The 18,240-nt window shown below is 36.2% G+C and overlaps 1 protein-coding gene across 48 annotated transcripts in view; it reads left to right on the forward strand.

Moving 5' to 3' along the window:
• Nrxn1 (neurexin 1) overlaps nt 1–18,240 on the forward strand; it is a 1,109,587-nt gene that overhangs the window by 924,839 nt on the left and 166,508 nt on the right. For all 48 annotated transcript variants that reach the window (XM_075984298.1, XM_075984300.1, XM_075984304.1 and 45 more), the window contains one exon: nt 6,015–6,186. In XM_075984298.1, the coding sequence (XP_075840413.1) occupies nt 6,015–6,186 (172 nt within the window). The remainder of the gene's footprint in view (nt 1–6,014; nt 6,187–18,240) is intronic.

The raw sequence follows: 18,240 nt of genomic DNA on the forward strand, positions 1-18,240 counted from the left end.
ATCAGTACATGTCCGCTGAAATAACTGCTGGTTTTGCTAATGCAATATTCATGAGACTTTGCAAAGACAATCACATTTAATCCCAGAGAATACGGATTTGAAATGAATTCTTTTAAACTGTAATTATCCATTGGCAAGAAAGTTCAGCAAGTTTTATTTTTTTATATAATTGAAATAACTTTCTCTCCTGCCAATATGAGCTGGGTTTGGAACATATTTACAGCTCTGGAGGAAAGTAAATATGGGATTCACAAAATAGTCTTCATCGTAGTATTTTATAGTTCACTATATTAAATGTCTTTTCCCAGGGATGGATGCCCCTTTGGCTATCATGTATATTTAATTGCCTTCCAAGGCCTTTCCACAGAGCAGGTAGTGAGCAGTGGTGGGCATTGCTTGGACCAGCTCATTATGTCAGAGTTTGAATTCACGATATGTTAAAGCGACTCAGAGTTGAGGCAGCATATTGCATATCCAAGAACAGATGGGCATTGTTTAATAACCAGCACCTCTCCAAGCATCACTGACCCTCATGTTTCATAATTATTTATTTAATATAGGGAATTAATCAAACTTGTGAAATATGGCCATTTCTATATCCTAGGAAATGAGCGTTTTTGTGTTGTACATTGCAGAAGTTCAGGATAAATTGAAAGCACTTACTATCTGTGAATTGGGGACATCATCTTTATGACTTATTTTATTGCTGTGTGTAAGTGTGCTACATGTGTGTGAGTACCAAAGTGGGCTCTAACCTTGTATCAGAAGATGGTTATACACAGGCTGACATAGGTACTAGGCGCTGAACTTAGACCTTTGGAGGAGCAGCAAGTGCTTTTATCCTTAGTGCAATCTCTCTAGCAACTGTGCAATTTTTAAAGCTTTAGCATGAAGATACCTCTGTTCACAAACTCGGTCCTTCTAAATGGAAGTTTGCGGAGAACAGACTATCGTGGTCATCTTAGAGCACCTTGGAAAGTTGAGCAGTATTTTCTTCTGTGCCTTCTGTTATAAGAAAGACATTTACACGGGAACGAATCCCAAACAACTGTTTAACTCTGGGTTAACAAATATCATCATGTTCTTATTAAAGCTGAAAAATCTGCATTCTGGGCCGGAGCTCGCATTTAAACCTGTCCTGGAAGATTTTAATCCCATTTACCAGGGAAGTCCAGGAAGGGTCTTGCCAGTTCTTTGGCTCCTCCTAGATAGCAAATGACATCTGTTCACTCTTAGCTAATAAAAGTAACTTCAGCTGGTTGACCTGTAGTAGTACATACTTGTTCTTTTAAAGCTGCCCAGTGATGTCTGTTTTGGCCACACTGAGAGTATACATTTCTGGGAGATGAAAACTGCCCCCTCTTGTTTCTATGATTAATTTTTCTTCCTTCATGCATCGTCCAGGGTTGAGGCAGAAGGGACAGGAAGGGATAAGGAGCAGAAGGAGTCTCGCTAGGCTAATGCTATGGTAGCAATGTAGCTGATGGTATTCCCCTGAGTTCTTGTAGAGTACTTTTGTTAAGAGCTCTCACCCATACCGTCAAAAATCTGTCACCTAAGAGGCTGAAAAAGTGGCTGAGTATGTGAAGGCCACTAAGGCCAATGACCTGAGATTTTCCTTAGAATCTATGCTGTTGAAAGACAGAAGCAACTCCTTTAGGGTGACCTCTGACTTCTACATGAGCCACTTGACATATGGGCATGCATTTGCTCATGAAGACACATTCACATAATCAGCAACTTCTCATTTATTATGTTTGAAATTGAAATATGATTCCATCATTTTATTCTTTCCCTTTGTTCCCTCTAACCATTTTCATGGCCAGCCCAGACCACCACTACTCCTTCTTAAATTCAGTTTCCTTTCATTAATTCTTCTATGTTCCTATATACATAAATATACCTTATTCAGTCTGTTTAGTGTTCCTTGTATGTATCTGATTTCAGTGACTGACCAATTGGCTTTAGATAAGTAATTAGGGACTCATCCATGAAAAAAAAATGAATGAAAAAATTAAATTCTCCCCCTTTTAGCATTCCTTAGTTGCTTGTTTTTGTTGTTGTTTTTTTTTTGTCTATGATTGAGAATCCATGAGATTTTCCCCTTCTTTGTTAGCATGACTATATTGGTATTGTACTTATTTAGGTCTTTTTCAGGCAGCCATATTGTTGAGATATCATGGACGAAGCTTCCTTGCCCTTTCTAGGGGACACAACCTAAATCAGATTTCCTGGTCCTCTGATGCCTATCATCTGTGTGCTCCCACTTCTACAATATGCCCTGAGCTTTGCGTGGAGGAGTTGTGTCATAGATGTATCCATTGGTGCTGTGCCCCACGACCACGTGTTCTTTGCATTTTGACCTGTTATTTATTTATTTATTTATTTATTTATTTATTTATTTATTTATTGTAATGGTCTCCACCTGTTGAAAAAAGAAGTTTCTTGGATAAGGATTGAGAGCTACAATTACTTGTGGATATAACGATAAGTATTTAGAATGCAATTGGGTGTCATGCTAATTTAGCAAAGTAGAGGTATGAGGATCTCCTCTAGGAACCTGGACATTTGGATTGCTTTCTAGTAACAGGAACATCATCTGTATACTGCTATTCCTCCTATCCAGACCCTCTCCCATGTCATGGTTTCCACTTTCTTTTCTGATTTCTGTGATCATTACTCAAGTTTATATATTCAAATCTGGAGAGTTGAATCTAGGAACTGGTGATGAGAGAGAACATGGGGCAATTGTTTATCTGGATCTAGATTATGTCACTCAGTATAATGTTATTTAGTGCCACCTATTGACTTATAAGTTTCATGATTTTATTTCTCTTTGCAGCTGAATAATATTCCATTGTGTACATCTGTCACATTCTCATTATCCAGTGTCAAAGGACATTGGGTTCATTTCTGAGCTGTTGTGAGTAGAGAAGCATTGACCATTGCTAAGGAAGTCTCTATGGAGTCTATTGAGCACTTTGGGTCTATGCCAAAAAATGGTATAGCCTTGTTATATAGGAATTTTTTTTTAAATCCCTCTTTTAAATAAATGAAAATTAAAGGATACCTTACCTAAAATACCACAGAGGTGGATAAATGCACCTCGTTCAGACACTCATTAAGTTTTCCTGCCTCAGGCATTGAGCATCCTTTCTCTGGGTCCATGTACTTTGTCTTGTGTTCCCTTCACCATCCATTCCCACCCTTTCAGAGGTCTCCCTAAACAGGCTACTACACACTTCTGCTCCAATTCTCTTGTCTCTGATCCACTCATGTGGCCTCTGTCCTAATCAGCTCAGGCACTCGTCACCTGGTGCTTGGCTATCTCTTTGTTCGGGTGTAACCAAATCCTGGTTTTCTGATTATTTCAACCAAATTGCATAAGGCACAAATGAAGTCATCTGAGATACTCCAGTAAGGTCCCTTTCTGTGGCACACGGGAGAAGGAAAGTGTAAGCGTCTTCTGGGGGTGATGGGAAAATCAACTCCCAGGCCAACTCTCTCCCAGAATCTATGTCTAATCACTAGACTCATCATGGCCTTTCCTCCCTCTTCTGCTGAACTGAATTTGGTACATCAGAATCAGTTCTCAATATGCTCTCTCTTTCACACACCTGTCTTGAGAATTTTACAGTTAATTTTGTAACATAGCAAAACAATTTCCTAAGCTTATTTTAGTCAACTCAAATGCTTGGCTAAAATGGAATCAAAAGGACTAATGTATTATTACAATAGCATATCAGTTACATACTATGAATTATAAAGTTATTTTAAGCACACAATTCTTGATATATGACTACTAACTTCAAATAATAATTGAAGGCCCCATTGTATTTCTACAATAACAGGGAGATAAAAATCAGTAGTCAGGTACAGATGGACTTACCGACTCATTTTCTAGAGCTGTAATGAGCCAATACACCTAAATTCAGCAAGTGTAATGTAGAGCACGGACCCTGGAGACAAAAGTCTGGGGTGGAATCTCATCTTTCCTTGTCTAAGTGTGTGGCATTAGCTAGTACTTAAGATCCTGCATATGTGTTTAGCCATTAAGAAGAGAAAGTAGCTAGAAACATTGTAAAAGTTGCATAACCTGTTCATATAGAGTTTACCTTTGGGCTGATTTCTATTCTCTGCTATATTTTTCACTAGTCTTTTAAATACATGTCAAGGCATGTGCCTTAAAATGGTAAGGCATTTCAATATCTGTGGAATAATTCAAGCTTCAAACAGGAGATATCTAATAAAATGGAAATTTTATTGAAAGTTTCTGGAAATGTTTCAGTTTTAATTGCTTTTACCCTAGATATTTTGGTGAGCGCTGTTGTTTCATCAGTTTATCAAAATTCCTATCAGCTCATTTTAATAAAATACTTAGTGAAGTATTTATGCATTCTTAATATACTTAAATAAACACAAATATGTTTAAGTAAAAACATGTATACAATCTTAACACATATGAGATAAATTCAGAGGAAGTTATAAGAACCTCATTTAAGTGATATAATGTTGTCTGTGATTAACAAATATGTGGACATTATTTTTAAAAATGTGCTGGGAAGTGTTCCAGGTAGGTTACTTTCCTCCAGTGGATAACCATAGATACCATATGTAGATGAATAGAGCTAATTAGACCCTTAGGTTTTTAAAAATATAAATAAGAAGATATAAGTTTGGGTGGGGAAAAATTGGTAGGAAGAAAATTGGAAAAAAAAGTAGGTGAGGAAGCAGGAGAGAGTAAGATCAAAGTCCATTCATTGTTTATATGTATAGAATTCTCAAAGAATAAATAAATAATGAAAAATTTACATTAGGCCATGAGCTGATGGTATCATCTTGCTGCCTAGTTTAATAGTGAGAACCCAGAAAAGTTTAAAGTTATGTGGTCCAAACCTTCAGGCTTCTCATTTATGATTTAAATTTTCTACAGGGATGCTTGGCTGTGTGTCCTGTAGAACCCTCTTTCCCCATGTCACTTCTCTCAACTATGGCTTTATGAAAAGTATGTCACAGACATCATGAGTTGATGTACTCTAACGAGGGCCTGCAGCCCAGGTATCCTGGGCTACTGGTTAAATGAAAAGTCCTCATACTTTCAAAATCAGTTCAGCTCATGGTTGGGTTGACAGCCCTGCTTTTGGAGAATGCTTCTCCGAGGCTGATGGCAGAGGCACATGTTTCTCTTGGTGACATTCTGAAGTCAACAGCCACAACTTTCCCCTTAGGATTATTTTAATATTACTTTACATAATTCAGAGAGAAAAAGGAGAGAGAGAGAGAGAGAGAGAGAGAGAGAGAGAGAGAGAGAGAGAGAGAGAGAGAGAATTGTGCTAGCTCCATTTTAGCTAAGACGTAACCTAAAAATGAGGTAATCAGACTTTTATCCCAGCTTGTCTTTACTAAGTTGTGTGTCTTTGAACAAGATGCTGCAGCTTCATGTCAAGTTTCATTATCTTCTAGATAAAGGCAAATGGGTATGTTTTAAACTGCTAACATCTGGATGGTTTGATAACTAATGACTAAGAAATCATTTTAGTGAATCCCTCTTTCTCTGCCCATCCTTGTTTCAGAGATGTCTTGTATGGTGAGCATCTGTCATTTGGCTCTAAACAGATCTCACTGCTCTGATTTCACTGATTATTGAAAGGGAGGGTTTCAAGTTTTGTTTTTCTTCTGAAATTAGAAGGTTAGATTAAAGGAGCTGTGTCAGAGAACATAAAAGTCTATGCTCTAATGCCAGCAGCTGTGCACCTTCTCAGTGGCAACACCCAGGAAGAAGGCTGTTCAATGCCCTTGCAAGTGTGTCTTTCAGAATATCAATTATCCATGAAAGAGATGTCTCAGATTTACCCAAATGTCAAGATCTTGCTTCTATTGCATGCAGATTTTCAGAAATAAAATCAGAGAAAAGCAGCTGTTGTCCAAAGCATATTCTTGAACAACATAAATTCTTATCAAATGCTGACTAATCAATTGATTTAATAAGACCTTATCCTCGTCCTTCCTAACAGCACCAAGGAAAAATTGGAGTTAAGTTTAATGTTGGGACAGATGACATCGCCATAGAAGAATCCAATGCAATCATTAATGATGGAAAATACCATGTAGTGCGTTTCACGAGGAGTGGAGGCAATGCCACTTTACAGGTGGACAGCTGGCCAGTCATCGAGCGCTACCCTGCAGGTAAGCAAGGTTTATGGACCTGTGAACAATTTTGTGAAAACCAACTGGAAAAGCAAAGCAATGTTTGCGTCCGTTTCTTAAAATTGTGGTTTTTCTGAGAAACCATAAAGTATTAATTAGACTTTAGAGTCATGTCAATGTAAGGCTGTCCTAAACTGTTCTTGCTACCATGTACAAACAGCATTTTATAGATGAACTTGAAGCCACACGTTACCGCTTTTAAAATCCAGAGCATCAATGCAACAGAAAAATGCGCACATAAAAAGCACAATCTGTCAAAGCTTTTTACAAAATTCTTGCATTTGAACAAAAAAAAAAGGCTTTGTCAAAAGTAACAGTTAAAATTTCAATCCAAAGGAAAGAATATTAAAACTTTTTTTTTTTTGAGAGCAAAGCTGTTTCTTTAACAGTGGCACACAACCCATGAAACAGGCAAATAGAGCAGGAGGCAGGCAGAGATCCAGCCTGGAGTGAGATGACAAGAAACACAATTACAGGAAACATGGTACCACAGGTGTAAAGCTATGAGTAAAGGGAGTTCATTTCATTTTCATATAACCATAGTGATTCATAAGACTTCGGAGGTGATAGTGCTACTCAGTTGAAGTCTGCAAAATATTCCTTTTTAACCAGCACACAACTTATCACATAGTATAAATAAAAATATAAAACCAACTAATATTTTGCACAATAAAACTAATAACAGTTGGAATTATACACTTCCTAGAATAATTTTATTAATTATTAATTAAGTAATTTATTAGTTAAATACTAGTTTTCTCTGGAACTAACCCATACCAAAGAGATTTTCTAAGCTTTTTCTGAATTATATCAATCTCTACTTTCAGAGTTCAGTTCTAATCTTTTCTGTTTTGCAAATGCTTGATAAATTAAATTAATAAACTAATCAAGAAAAATGAATCATGCATCTGGAAGTTGTTGTAATACTGACAAGTAGGAAGCATTCAGTGAATGTTTAGCAAGTTGGTAATTCTGGAAAACATCAAGAGCACCTTGGCCTACATAGTGAGCTCCAGGATACCCAAAGCTACATAGAGAGGCCATAAATCAAATAAAAGAAAGAAAAAGAGAGAGAGAGAAGAAGAGAGAGCAGGAGGGAGGGAAAGAAAAGAAGAGAAGAAAGGAAAGAAGGGAGAGAGAGAGGGAAGAAGGGAGGGAGGGGAAAGGAAGGGAAGAGAAGAAAGGAAGGGGAAGGAAAGAAAAGGATGAAAGGAAAGAAAAGGAAAGGAAAGAAGTATATTAGAAATATATTAAAAATCAGAAACTAGTACAGCATAATAATTAAGGCACAAGTATTTAGAAATAATTGTGACAATTACAGTCTTTTATATCTAGGCATGCACTCTAGGTGCCCTTTCACTAAGGAGAACTTTAATTAATATTAATTAATGAAAAGTGAACAAAATTCCAGTTATTATTGTGAAGGACACATGCAATGGCTGACATATAAAAATATTATAGCACTCATGAAAATTGCATATATATTATACATATAAAAACACATTACTGCTAAACATGATAAAATTCTGAATGTATTGTGCACATATGAACTTAACATTGGGAAGATCAGAGAGACCTCACCATTGTGTCGTGTTATTGCCCTCTGGTCACCTCCTCTGCGTACACTTTAGAATGATGCTGATGGGGAAAGGACACGGGAATTTCAAACATCCTTTTCTCAAGCAACACAGACATAAGGGCTGCATATAGATTTCAAAGTGTGAGTGATCTAGATTAAAGTTTTTAGAACAAAGTGTTTTTAAACATGAGTTCAATATCATGGTCTAGTATATATCTTTTATATCAGCTTGTGGTTTGGCTATTTTTATTTTAAAAATTTAGGGAGGTTATTTTTCATTATAAAAGCCACTAGACTAGTGCTTTTACCACCAAATCCTATAATCAGAGAATCAGGAACAGAACCAACAGACTATATTTCCTTCCTTTTAAAGTGCCTGCACTGCAAAATGTAAGGGTTGAAATTAGTAATTAAGAATAGCACTTAACCTTCCATTACAGGGCTTTGTGGTAAGTGCTTTTCTATGAAGCAATTTATCTGGTAGCGACACTATACGTTTAATGAAAAGCACCTCCAGCATTGACCATTGGTATTATCCTATAATTGTCTGGAAGGCTTTCATAGAGAAACTAATTAGTACGTGTAGGTTTTATGCTCTTTTAGAGGAAATGCAATATTCCTACAACCTAACAATACACATTTAAGAATAAATATTGAAATTTCTGAACATTAAACCTCTTATCCATTATTTTCTGTGCATGAAGCAAAGTACAGAAATATCATTTTGCAAACCATTTAAAGTTGAGAAAACTGTTTCTTATTTCTTGTCAGTTAAAGCTCTAGAATATACTGCATCATTAACCACTGATTTGTTCCTAATTATAGTTATGAACAATATGTTCTCTCTCATCAAAATAGACCTCTTCAAAACCTTTAATCCACAAAACCTTGTATCATTCACTGCCCACAACCCAAGATTATTTTCAATAAATTAGTTAGTCTTGAAAATAAAACTGTCTTCATTTGCTACCATAGTATGTGAAAAAATACCTTTTATATCATTATAAAGTTAATGATTAATTTTATTTCAACGAATACAAGTAGCCTATCTATAAATATATGTACAAGAAACATATTTGGATAATATTTTAGCAACAAGACAACTTTTAACTGTTCAAGATAGTACATGGGAAAGGGTTGTATAATGTTCAACTAAGAATACAACACTCAAAAAAAAAAACCACAATGCAACAGATTTCAAGAAAGACAGATTATTTTGCAGTAAGTGATTTAAGAAACAGTGGACAAAATTTGGGTCTTTTAAAGTATGCATTTATTGGGTGTAATTAGCAGGTGGAGATGATGATTGAAAAACATTCATGAAACTGTTAAACAGCTCACATGCTAAAGAGAAAAGAATGCATAGGAGTGAAAAATTAGCAGGATGAGTATAGAATGTACTCTAAGCCCTTGAGAACAATGAAAGAAGAGATGTTTTCGGTTTTTAGTCTATTCTCCTTCTCCTTTTTTTTCCCTCCCTTCCCCTTCCTCTGCCCATCACCTCTCTTTCCCTTCCTTCACCCTTTCTCTTTTACCCTCTGATACTTCCTCTTCCTTTCCATTTTTCCCCAATTTATGGCTCTTGCTCTTTCATTTTACTGTTAACAACACTCAGCTTTCTAATGTTACAGTGTTTCAAGAGGAGGCAATACACAGCAATGAACTGCAAATCTGGGGTGGGATGGTAGAGAGAGGAGAGACAGAGAGAGAGAGAGAGAGAGAGAGAGAGAGAGAGAGAGAGAGAGAGAGAGAGAGAGAGAGAGAGATTAACAATGTTCTGGATTGTTAGATTGTCTGGCCAGGGTGACAAAAAGAATATTGAACACCTATCAAAGTCAACCCAGGGAAAAATTAAATGGTTATTGGAATTAAGAGAAAGGAGCAACTGAAGGTCTGGAGAACTATGACAAAGTTAATTCTTTCTTTCTTTCTTTCTTTCTTTCTTTCTTTCTTTCTTTCTTTCTTTCTTTCTTTCTTTCTTTCTTTCTTTCTTTTTGGTTTTTCGAGACAGGGTTTCTCTGTGGCTTTGGAGCCTGTCCTTGAACTAGCTCTGTAGACCAGGCTGGTCTCATCTCACAGAGATCCGCCTGCCTCTGCCTCCCGAGTGCTGGGATTAAAGGCGTGCGCCACCATCGCCCAGCTGACAAAGTCAATTATATAGCGTAGAGGGGACTTACTTTTTTCTAGCTATGCAGTTTGTTTGAAGTCTTAGAGGTTTTAGGTAGACATTTAATCCTTTGTTTATTGGCTAAATCTGATAAAAAAAAATTTCAGGTCATGGAAAAGCCATATATCATTCCCTTTAAATTCAACCCATTTATTTAAATGAATTGGGCACTCTTCTTTTAACTCATGCCATCATTAATATATTGATTATTTAATTAAATTATTAATTAATTAAAGATTTCTGTCTCCTCCCCGCCACCGCCTCCCATTTCCCTCCCTCTCCTCCAATCAACTCCCCCTCTCTCATCAAACCAAAGAGCAGTCAGGGTTCTCTGCCCTGTGGGGAGTCCAAGGACCTCCCACCTCCTTCCGGGTCTAGTAAGTTGAGCATCCAAACAGCCTAGGCTCCCACAAAGCCAGTACGTGCAGTTGGATCAAAAACCCATTGCCATTGTTCTTGAGTTCTCAGTAGTCCTCATTGTCCGCTATGTTCAGCAAGTCCGGTTTTATCCCATGCTTTTTCAGACCCAGTCCAGCTGGCCTTGGTGAGTTCCTTATAAAACATCCCCATTGCATCAATGTGTGGGTGCACCCCTCGCGGTCCTGAGTTCCTTGCTCATGCTCTCTCTCCTTCTGCTCCTGATTTGAACCTTGGGGTTTCAGTCCAGTGCTCCAATGTGGAACTCTGTCTCTGTCTCCTTTCATCACCTGATGAAGGTTAATATCCAGGAGGATGACTATATGTTTTTCTTTGGGTTCACCTTCTTATTTAGCTTCTCTAGGATCACGAATTATAGGCTCAATGTCCTTTAAGCCTTTGCTGGAGAGGTTGTGGAGCAAGGGGTACACTCATCCATCGCTGGTGGGAATGCAAACTTGTGCAACCACTTTGGAAAGCAGTGTGGCGATTTGTCAGGAAATTCGGGATCAACCTACCCCTGGACCCAGCAATACCACTCTTGGGAATATACCCAAGAGATGCCCTATCATACAACAAAAGTATATGCTCAACTATGTTCATAGCAGCATTGTTTGTAATAGCAAGAGCCTGGAAAAAACCTAGATGCCCTTCAATGGAAGAATGGATGAAGAAAAGTATGGAATATATACGTATTAGAGTACTACTCAGCAGTAAAAAACAAGGACTTCTTGAATTTTGCATGCAAATGGACCGAAATAGAAGACAGTTCATTATTTAGTATTAAAACCTGGTTATTTGTTAAGGTTGTTTTTAACCAAGTTTGGGTTATGTGTGATATAATTAAGAAAATCTACTTTATTTGCAGTCATAACACTCAGAAGAGAAAATAAACTTCAAAGCCCTTTTATTCTAGCTTCTTCTTGTTTAAAACAAACAAATTTAACCTTGAACAGGCCACCTTATTTTCTGTAGGTTACTACACTAGTTCATAGCTAGTCAAAGTGACTGACTCTTCTCTGTTGACAGAAATTCAAATAACAGAGAAAATTGGTGAAGACTTTGATGTAGCAGTGGTATAGCCATTAAAGTTTTGGGTCCAACTTGCTTGATTGCCCTTAGATGCATATGTACTTCCCAGTCTGCTATTTCTGGGACACAGATGAAAACAAAGACTATGAGGATTAAACACTAGTACATGGAATGAAAGTAACTTCTTAAAAAAGACACAAGAACATGGTGAACACTAACTTTCTAAATCAGTAGCAGTCACTAGTTAGGCACTCATTATTTTTAAACTTTACCTGAAAAACTCAATTAGTGAATTAGGTAAATCATTACAGATAATTAGAATTATCAGCATAAAATCTTTAAGGACTTGAAGGAGAAAGAGTATATCTTAGCAAAAGATTTGTCTCATGTTCTGGTTAACTGCATAAACTTGATTAAACCATTATCAACAGATTCTAGGATCCATATTAACCTTTGGTGGAAAAACATTGTCCTTTGTTTGCTAATTTTCACTGAAATGCAGTTACAGATATGTTGAGTATTTGTTGCAGTTTATCAGTGTTTGGCATAGTTAAATATCTACCAATATTAGTTTCCCACACTTCGTCTTAGGTTCTTTGAAATATGAAAATAGGTAGCTAAAACTCTACTTTTTTTTTAATGCCGTTCTTCATGGAGTTCAATTTTCCTAAGACTTTGGAGCTGTTCTTGATGTTAAAGTATAATATACATTTTATTGATCACTGTATTAAATACACTTCACTAAAGTTTACCAGCTAAGCATTGAAGACACCTAAAACTATGAGACAAAGGGCATATTTTTAGGAACTTTAATTGTTCCTATAGTTTTTTAGGCCCTGGCTATTTTTAAATACCAGTTTACTGCTGATTTGGGAAATATTAATTGTTGCTACTTTGCTGTTTATTTGTTTAAAGAAAAGTTCTTCTGGTGGTTTGGTGGATTTTGGACTCATTTGGACTGCATACACTCCAGAGCAAAGATCATGTACATGTTTTTCAAACAGTTAGTCTCTATAAAACAACAGAAGTAATGGATATTATATCAACAACTCTGAAATCCATTATAAAGATAGAGGTCTTGTAGTGTTTCTGTGAGTTGACATTTTTGTTTCATCCTTGCTATATATTTACAGGAATGTTTGCTATGTTCTAATATAGGAGACTCAGATCTATTCATAACCTCTATAAAATGGTCTACTAAGTCTGCAGTATCTGCCTCTTACCAGTATTCTACTCTATTACACCTGGTCCAGATTGTCACAGGACTGATTTAATCATTGTCTATATGACAAGTCAGAAGCAAGATGGCCCTAGCAGGACATTTCTTTCTATTTTTAAAACATACTTATTCTTTATTCTAGAAAACAAACATATTCATAACTGTTTATTGTAAAGGAAACATACATGGCCTAAGTAACTAGATTTTCTTTCAGATAAGTATTATTATTATTATTTCTGACAGAATTTTACTGTGAATAGTGGCCGGGTATATAAATCAAAGATCTTATCTATTTATTCTACTACTTTAATCTTCCCACTTGAATAAGTTTTGCAATGGAGACATGAAAGTAGTATATAACATCTTGTGAAAGAGCTCAATAAGATAAGATAGCATTTATGATTGCCTAGCAATTGATATTTGAAGCTAAATTTAAGTTGAACTCACTAAAAGAATTAAGTATATTTTGAAACATTTAATGAGTATCATTTTGTTCCAGTTTGCCAATTTTCAATGATACTTTTTACTTTGAAATTCTCATATTCTATTTCTTAGGAACCAATCAATATAAAGCAATATTCATTATCACTACATCCATAAAATTTACTAAGTGAAGTATATCTTATATTATAACCTAAAATGGCATTCTTGTGACAGGATTCCTATTAAACTTCCTCTTTTACCTTTAAGTTTTCAATGTGTACTTTAACAATTTAAATTCTTAGCACGATAAAGGGGTGTTCCCGTCATGATTTACTTATGTGAAGTCAGAGCATTGCCATGCATAATTTTGAATAAAGCAGCTAAAGATGATGACAGGTTGCATTTAAGAGTTTTTTTCCTAGAGATTTCAGTTGAATAATGAATCTACCTGATGACTGTAAACAATGAGTGTGGATATGAGTTTGTCACTATGAATATATGCCTGAAGACGCTGTTAGATGTGGTGACTCATGCCTATCATCTCAGCACTCAGAAGACTGAAGCACACTTCCTTACTTAATGATTTAAAAAATAAGTGGGTACTAAATATCACATGACTAGTAAATCCTGGTCAAGAGATGACAGAGCATAAAATGGTTAAAATTTTCTTCACTAAGTAGAAGGACCTATGTAAAATACACAAGAAAGTAGCTGTCTTTGGTTATAGACTTTCTATAGGTCAATGTTTCTAAACCTTCTGAGAGTTTCTGCCTATAAAGAAAGTCTGATGAAGCAGAAAATTACACATATATTTGAATTACTCTCTAAATTTTGCATTTGACTTTTCAAACTTGCCTCTCAACATTAACAAATAAACCTTGAGTACATTTGCCTAGGAACTGACACCTCAGTTCCAGATGATCTTTACAGATGCTGAGGTTTTAGAGGAAAATATGAATATGCTCTCAGTGGACTACAGTCAGCCTTTATTAACCAAAGACTTCACCTTATTGGTGTATCCTTTACTCATCATATTCCTTTCTTATAAAAGACCAATTTCTGTTATTTAATTTTAGAAAATTTTCTTTTTAAAAATAAACACAGTAATGACTCTACCCATGAAGGAAGTCAGGGTAGAAGTCAGGGCAGGAAACTAAAGGCAGGGACGGAGACGATGCCTTGGAGGAATGCCTTCTGACCACCACATGCGTATTGACACTCTCACAAATGATATACCCACAATAAATAAATAAAAACAAATCCTGGTGAAACATAATAAACACTGGACTTTAATTAACATATGACATTAATGTAAATTTGTTGGTTTGAGATTTGCCAAAATTTTTCTTAAATTACAGCAGTGAACAAAAAGCATCAAACTCTCATTTCTTTCAGCACTGACAGACTCCTATAAGCTAAAAGCTCAGAGATGAGTGCCACTAAAAATATATTTTCCTCACTTATCTTTATATTACCTTTCTGGAAAGAAGTTTTAAATGACAAAACTTTGTCTCTTTACCAAAGTAATAAAATCATACATATCTGTTGCAAATAATTGATATATTCACATGAATATTTTGTTATTAGAAAAGTATGTTTATTTCTATAGAATATAAGCTCATGTCTGTAACAATCCTAGGTATCACCTAATCTAATATTACAGAGTTTTCTTAAGACCCAATGACATAATATATGTGAAAAGCTTTTGAAGTATGAAGCCTCTAAATAGGCTGATATTAAAGTTAGATTATGATGATGAATATCTTACATCAAATGTAGCCTCATGGATAGAATAGTTCTCAGAGGCAGACTTTCATCTCATGCATTTTCAAGTCTGTTTTCTTTTTTAGCTTTGTAAATATGCCTGCATTCAATAACAGCTGAATTCCCCCAACCCTGCTATCACCGACTTGACTTTCCTCACATTAACTTTTATTGAAGTAATTTATCTTCTTGAGTACATTTTCTCCACTGGTGGTCAAGAGATTTAAAGTGGCCATTGAAAATCCAGAGCAGAGGAGACTCACCATAAGTCCATCCAGAATACTACCATATACATCTGCAATAAACAATTTCAGCTGGAATTATGAGATATAAAACTAGGCAGAACAGAGGAACATTTATCCTCATTTTTCTAGATAATGTCAACTAATTGATAACACACCATCGTAATTCTGCAGGGTCACCTTTGCTGGAGCATCTTAAAACTTGGAGTAGGGCCTTCAGTTCGCTCATTTATTATTTTTATTGCTTAGGGCGGCAGAAGATTTAGACAAGAGTACATTTTATGGTTAGAGGAGAATCAAACAAATGAAGCTTTTAAAAATGCACAGGTGGCTTGGCTAAAAAGAGAGAGAGGATGGTCACAATTAGAGGATTCCTGTACTTTATAGAAATGAAGTTCACATAGAAGGTTAAGTCTACTAAGTTGAGTCTCTCTCTCTCTCTCTTTCTCTCTCTCTCTCTTTCTCTCTCTCTCTCTCTCTCTCTCTCTCTCTCTATATATATATATATATATATATATATATATATATATATGAGTGTGTGTGTGTGTGTGTGTGTGTGTGTGTGTGTGTATAACACACATACATATATATAAAATCTACAGACACATATATAAATATATACAGTAGTGTTATTCTGGCATTGAGTGAAAGAGGGAACAGAGCTCAGCCCAAATCCTAGACGTTTGTAGAACCCTCTAAATCGTCACTATTATATGACTCAGATTCGACAACAGTGACTTGGAAAAGTGATTTGTGAATGACTCTTCATATTAGGCATTTTTCTGTATATTATGCATTACCATCTATGTATAATGACTTAAATTAGTCCATTAATATGCACAGAATTATTAATATTCCATTTTGATAGAGAAAACAAGGCAACACTTTCACATTGCAGTCCATCACTGAAGGAACACAGGACAGGAACTTAAGCAGGAACTGGAGGCAGGCACTGATGCAGAGGTCATGGAGGGGAGCTGCTTACTGACTTGCTACTCATGGCTTGATCACCTACTTTCTTATAGAACAAAGGGTTAGTAACCCAAGGATGGCACCACCATCTTCCATTAATCATTAATTGAGAAAATGTCCTGCAAGCCTGCATACAGCCATATCTTTTAGAGACATTTTCCTACTTTCAGATGACAATAGCTTGTGTCAAGTTGACATAAAACTATACAGTACAATTTCCAATAGTGATACAGCTGGATCTTGAGGAGGCTTGATTCCCATCGCCTGAGGAGCCGCCACATTAAATTCCACAGTGGCTGTATAAATTTGCACTTCCACCACCTCCCATCCAGCACAAGCTGTCACATGGTTTATTGATCTTAGCCATTCTGATGGGTGTACAATGAAATCTCAAAGTAGTTTTGACTTGCATTTCATTGATGGCTAAAGATGCTGAACATTTCTTTAAGTGTTCTTCAGTCATTTGAGATTCCTCTTTTGAAAGTTTTCTGATTGGATCTGTTACCTATTGTTTTAATTGAGTTATTAGTTTTCTTGCTATCTAGTTCTTTGAGTTCTTTATATATTTCAGATATTAATCTTCTATCAAATGTTTAGCTTGGTAAAAAGAAATCTGCTTCCATTCTATAGGTTGACACTATATGATAGTATCCTTTGCCATTAATAAGCTTTTAATTTCATTACATCACATTTATTAATTGTGTATGTTATTGCCTATGCTAATGTAATTGTGTTCCACTCAGAAAATCTTTTCTTTTATAATTTTTATTTATTTTTTAAAAACCTATTTTTTTTTCATTTTACATGCCAAATTCATTTAACCCTTCCCCTCCTCCTGCTCCTTCCACCTTTCCCTCCACATACAATCCCAACCATACATCTCTTCCTCAGAGAGGATAAGGCTTCCCATGCAGAGTCAACAAAGTCTAGCACACTGCTTTGAATCAGGACCAGGCTCTTTCTGCTCTATCTAGGCTGAGCATCTATATCCCTCCAGAGAGAATGGGTTCAAAAAGTCAGAACAAGCAGTAGGCTAAATCCTGTTTTCCCAGCCAGTGGCCCCACAGTCTGCTCCAGATAAATAACTGTCACCCACATTCAGAAGTTCTAGTTTGGTCCTATGCTGGTTCCCTCATTGTCAGGACAGAGTTGGAATGTTTCAATTAGCTCAGGTAAGCTATTTCTGTGGCTATCCGCATAATGGCCTTGACCTCTTTGCTCATATTCTCATTCTTCCCTCTATTCAACTGGAAATTGGGAGCTCAGCCCAGTGCTCATCTGTGGTTCCTCTGCATTTGTTTCCATCAGTTGCTGGATATATGTTCTATGATGACATTTAAGATATCAGGCGAGGCCAGTTCAGGCACCCTGTCCCCTATTGATTAAGGTCTCAGCTGGGTTGTCCTTGTGGATTCCTGTGAATTTCTCTAGTGCTAGGTTTCTTGCTAGCTCCATAATGGCTCCCTCAATCAACATATCACTTTCCATGTTTCCTGTCTCTGTCCTTCCCTCATCTTGACCATTCCATTCCCTCTAGTTCTCCTTCCCCTCCCTTTCTTCCCTCCTCTTCCCCTCCCACCTTCCCTTCTCCCAATTTTCTCAGAAGATCTTGTCTATTTCCCCTTCCCAGGAGGATCTATGTATGTTTCTCTTAGGGTTCTCCTTGTTACTTAGCTTCTCTGGGGTCATGCAATATATAAAGGCTTCTTAATATTTTTGTTGGATTTATCATTTCTTTGACTGATGAATCTATTTCCTTTATAGTATCTTCAACATTTGAGATTCTAGCTTCCATCTCTTGTATTTTGTTGGTTATGCATGCGTTGGTAGTTCCTGTTTGTTTACACAGATTTTCCATTTCTAGAATTCCCTCAGTTTATGTTTTCTTTATTCCCTCTATTTCAGTTTTCAAGTCTTAACTGTTTCCTCCTTGTGTTTAATGGCTTTTTCTTTATTTTCTTAAGTTTCTTTAAGAGATTTATTGATTTCTTCCAATTTTTTGTTTGTCTTTTGCTTCATTTCTTCAATGTAATTTTTCATTTCTCCTTTAAGGGTCTCTATTGTCTTCATGAAGTTATATTTAAGATTATTTTCTTCTGCTTCTTCTGTATTAGAATGATCAAGTCTTCCTGTTCTATTGCCACTAGGTTCTGGCACTATCATGTTACTTTTGGGTTGTTGAATGAATTTTTGCATTGACACCTACCCATCTCTACCT

Source organism: Microtus pennsylvanicus, chromosome 8, assembly GCF_037038515.1.
Source record: "Microtus pennsylvanicus isolate mMicPen1 chromosome 8, mMicPen1.hap1, whole genome shotgun sequence".
In the NCBI taxonomy this organism is placed as follows: domain Eukaryota; kingdom Metazoa; phylum Chordata; class Mammalia; order Rodentia; family Cricetidae; genus Microtus; species Microtus pennsylvanicus.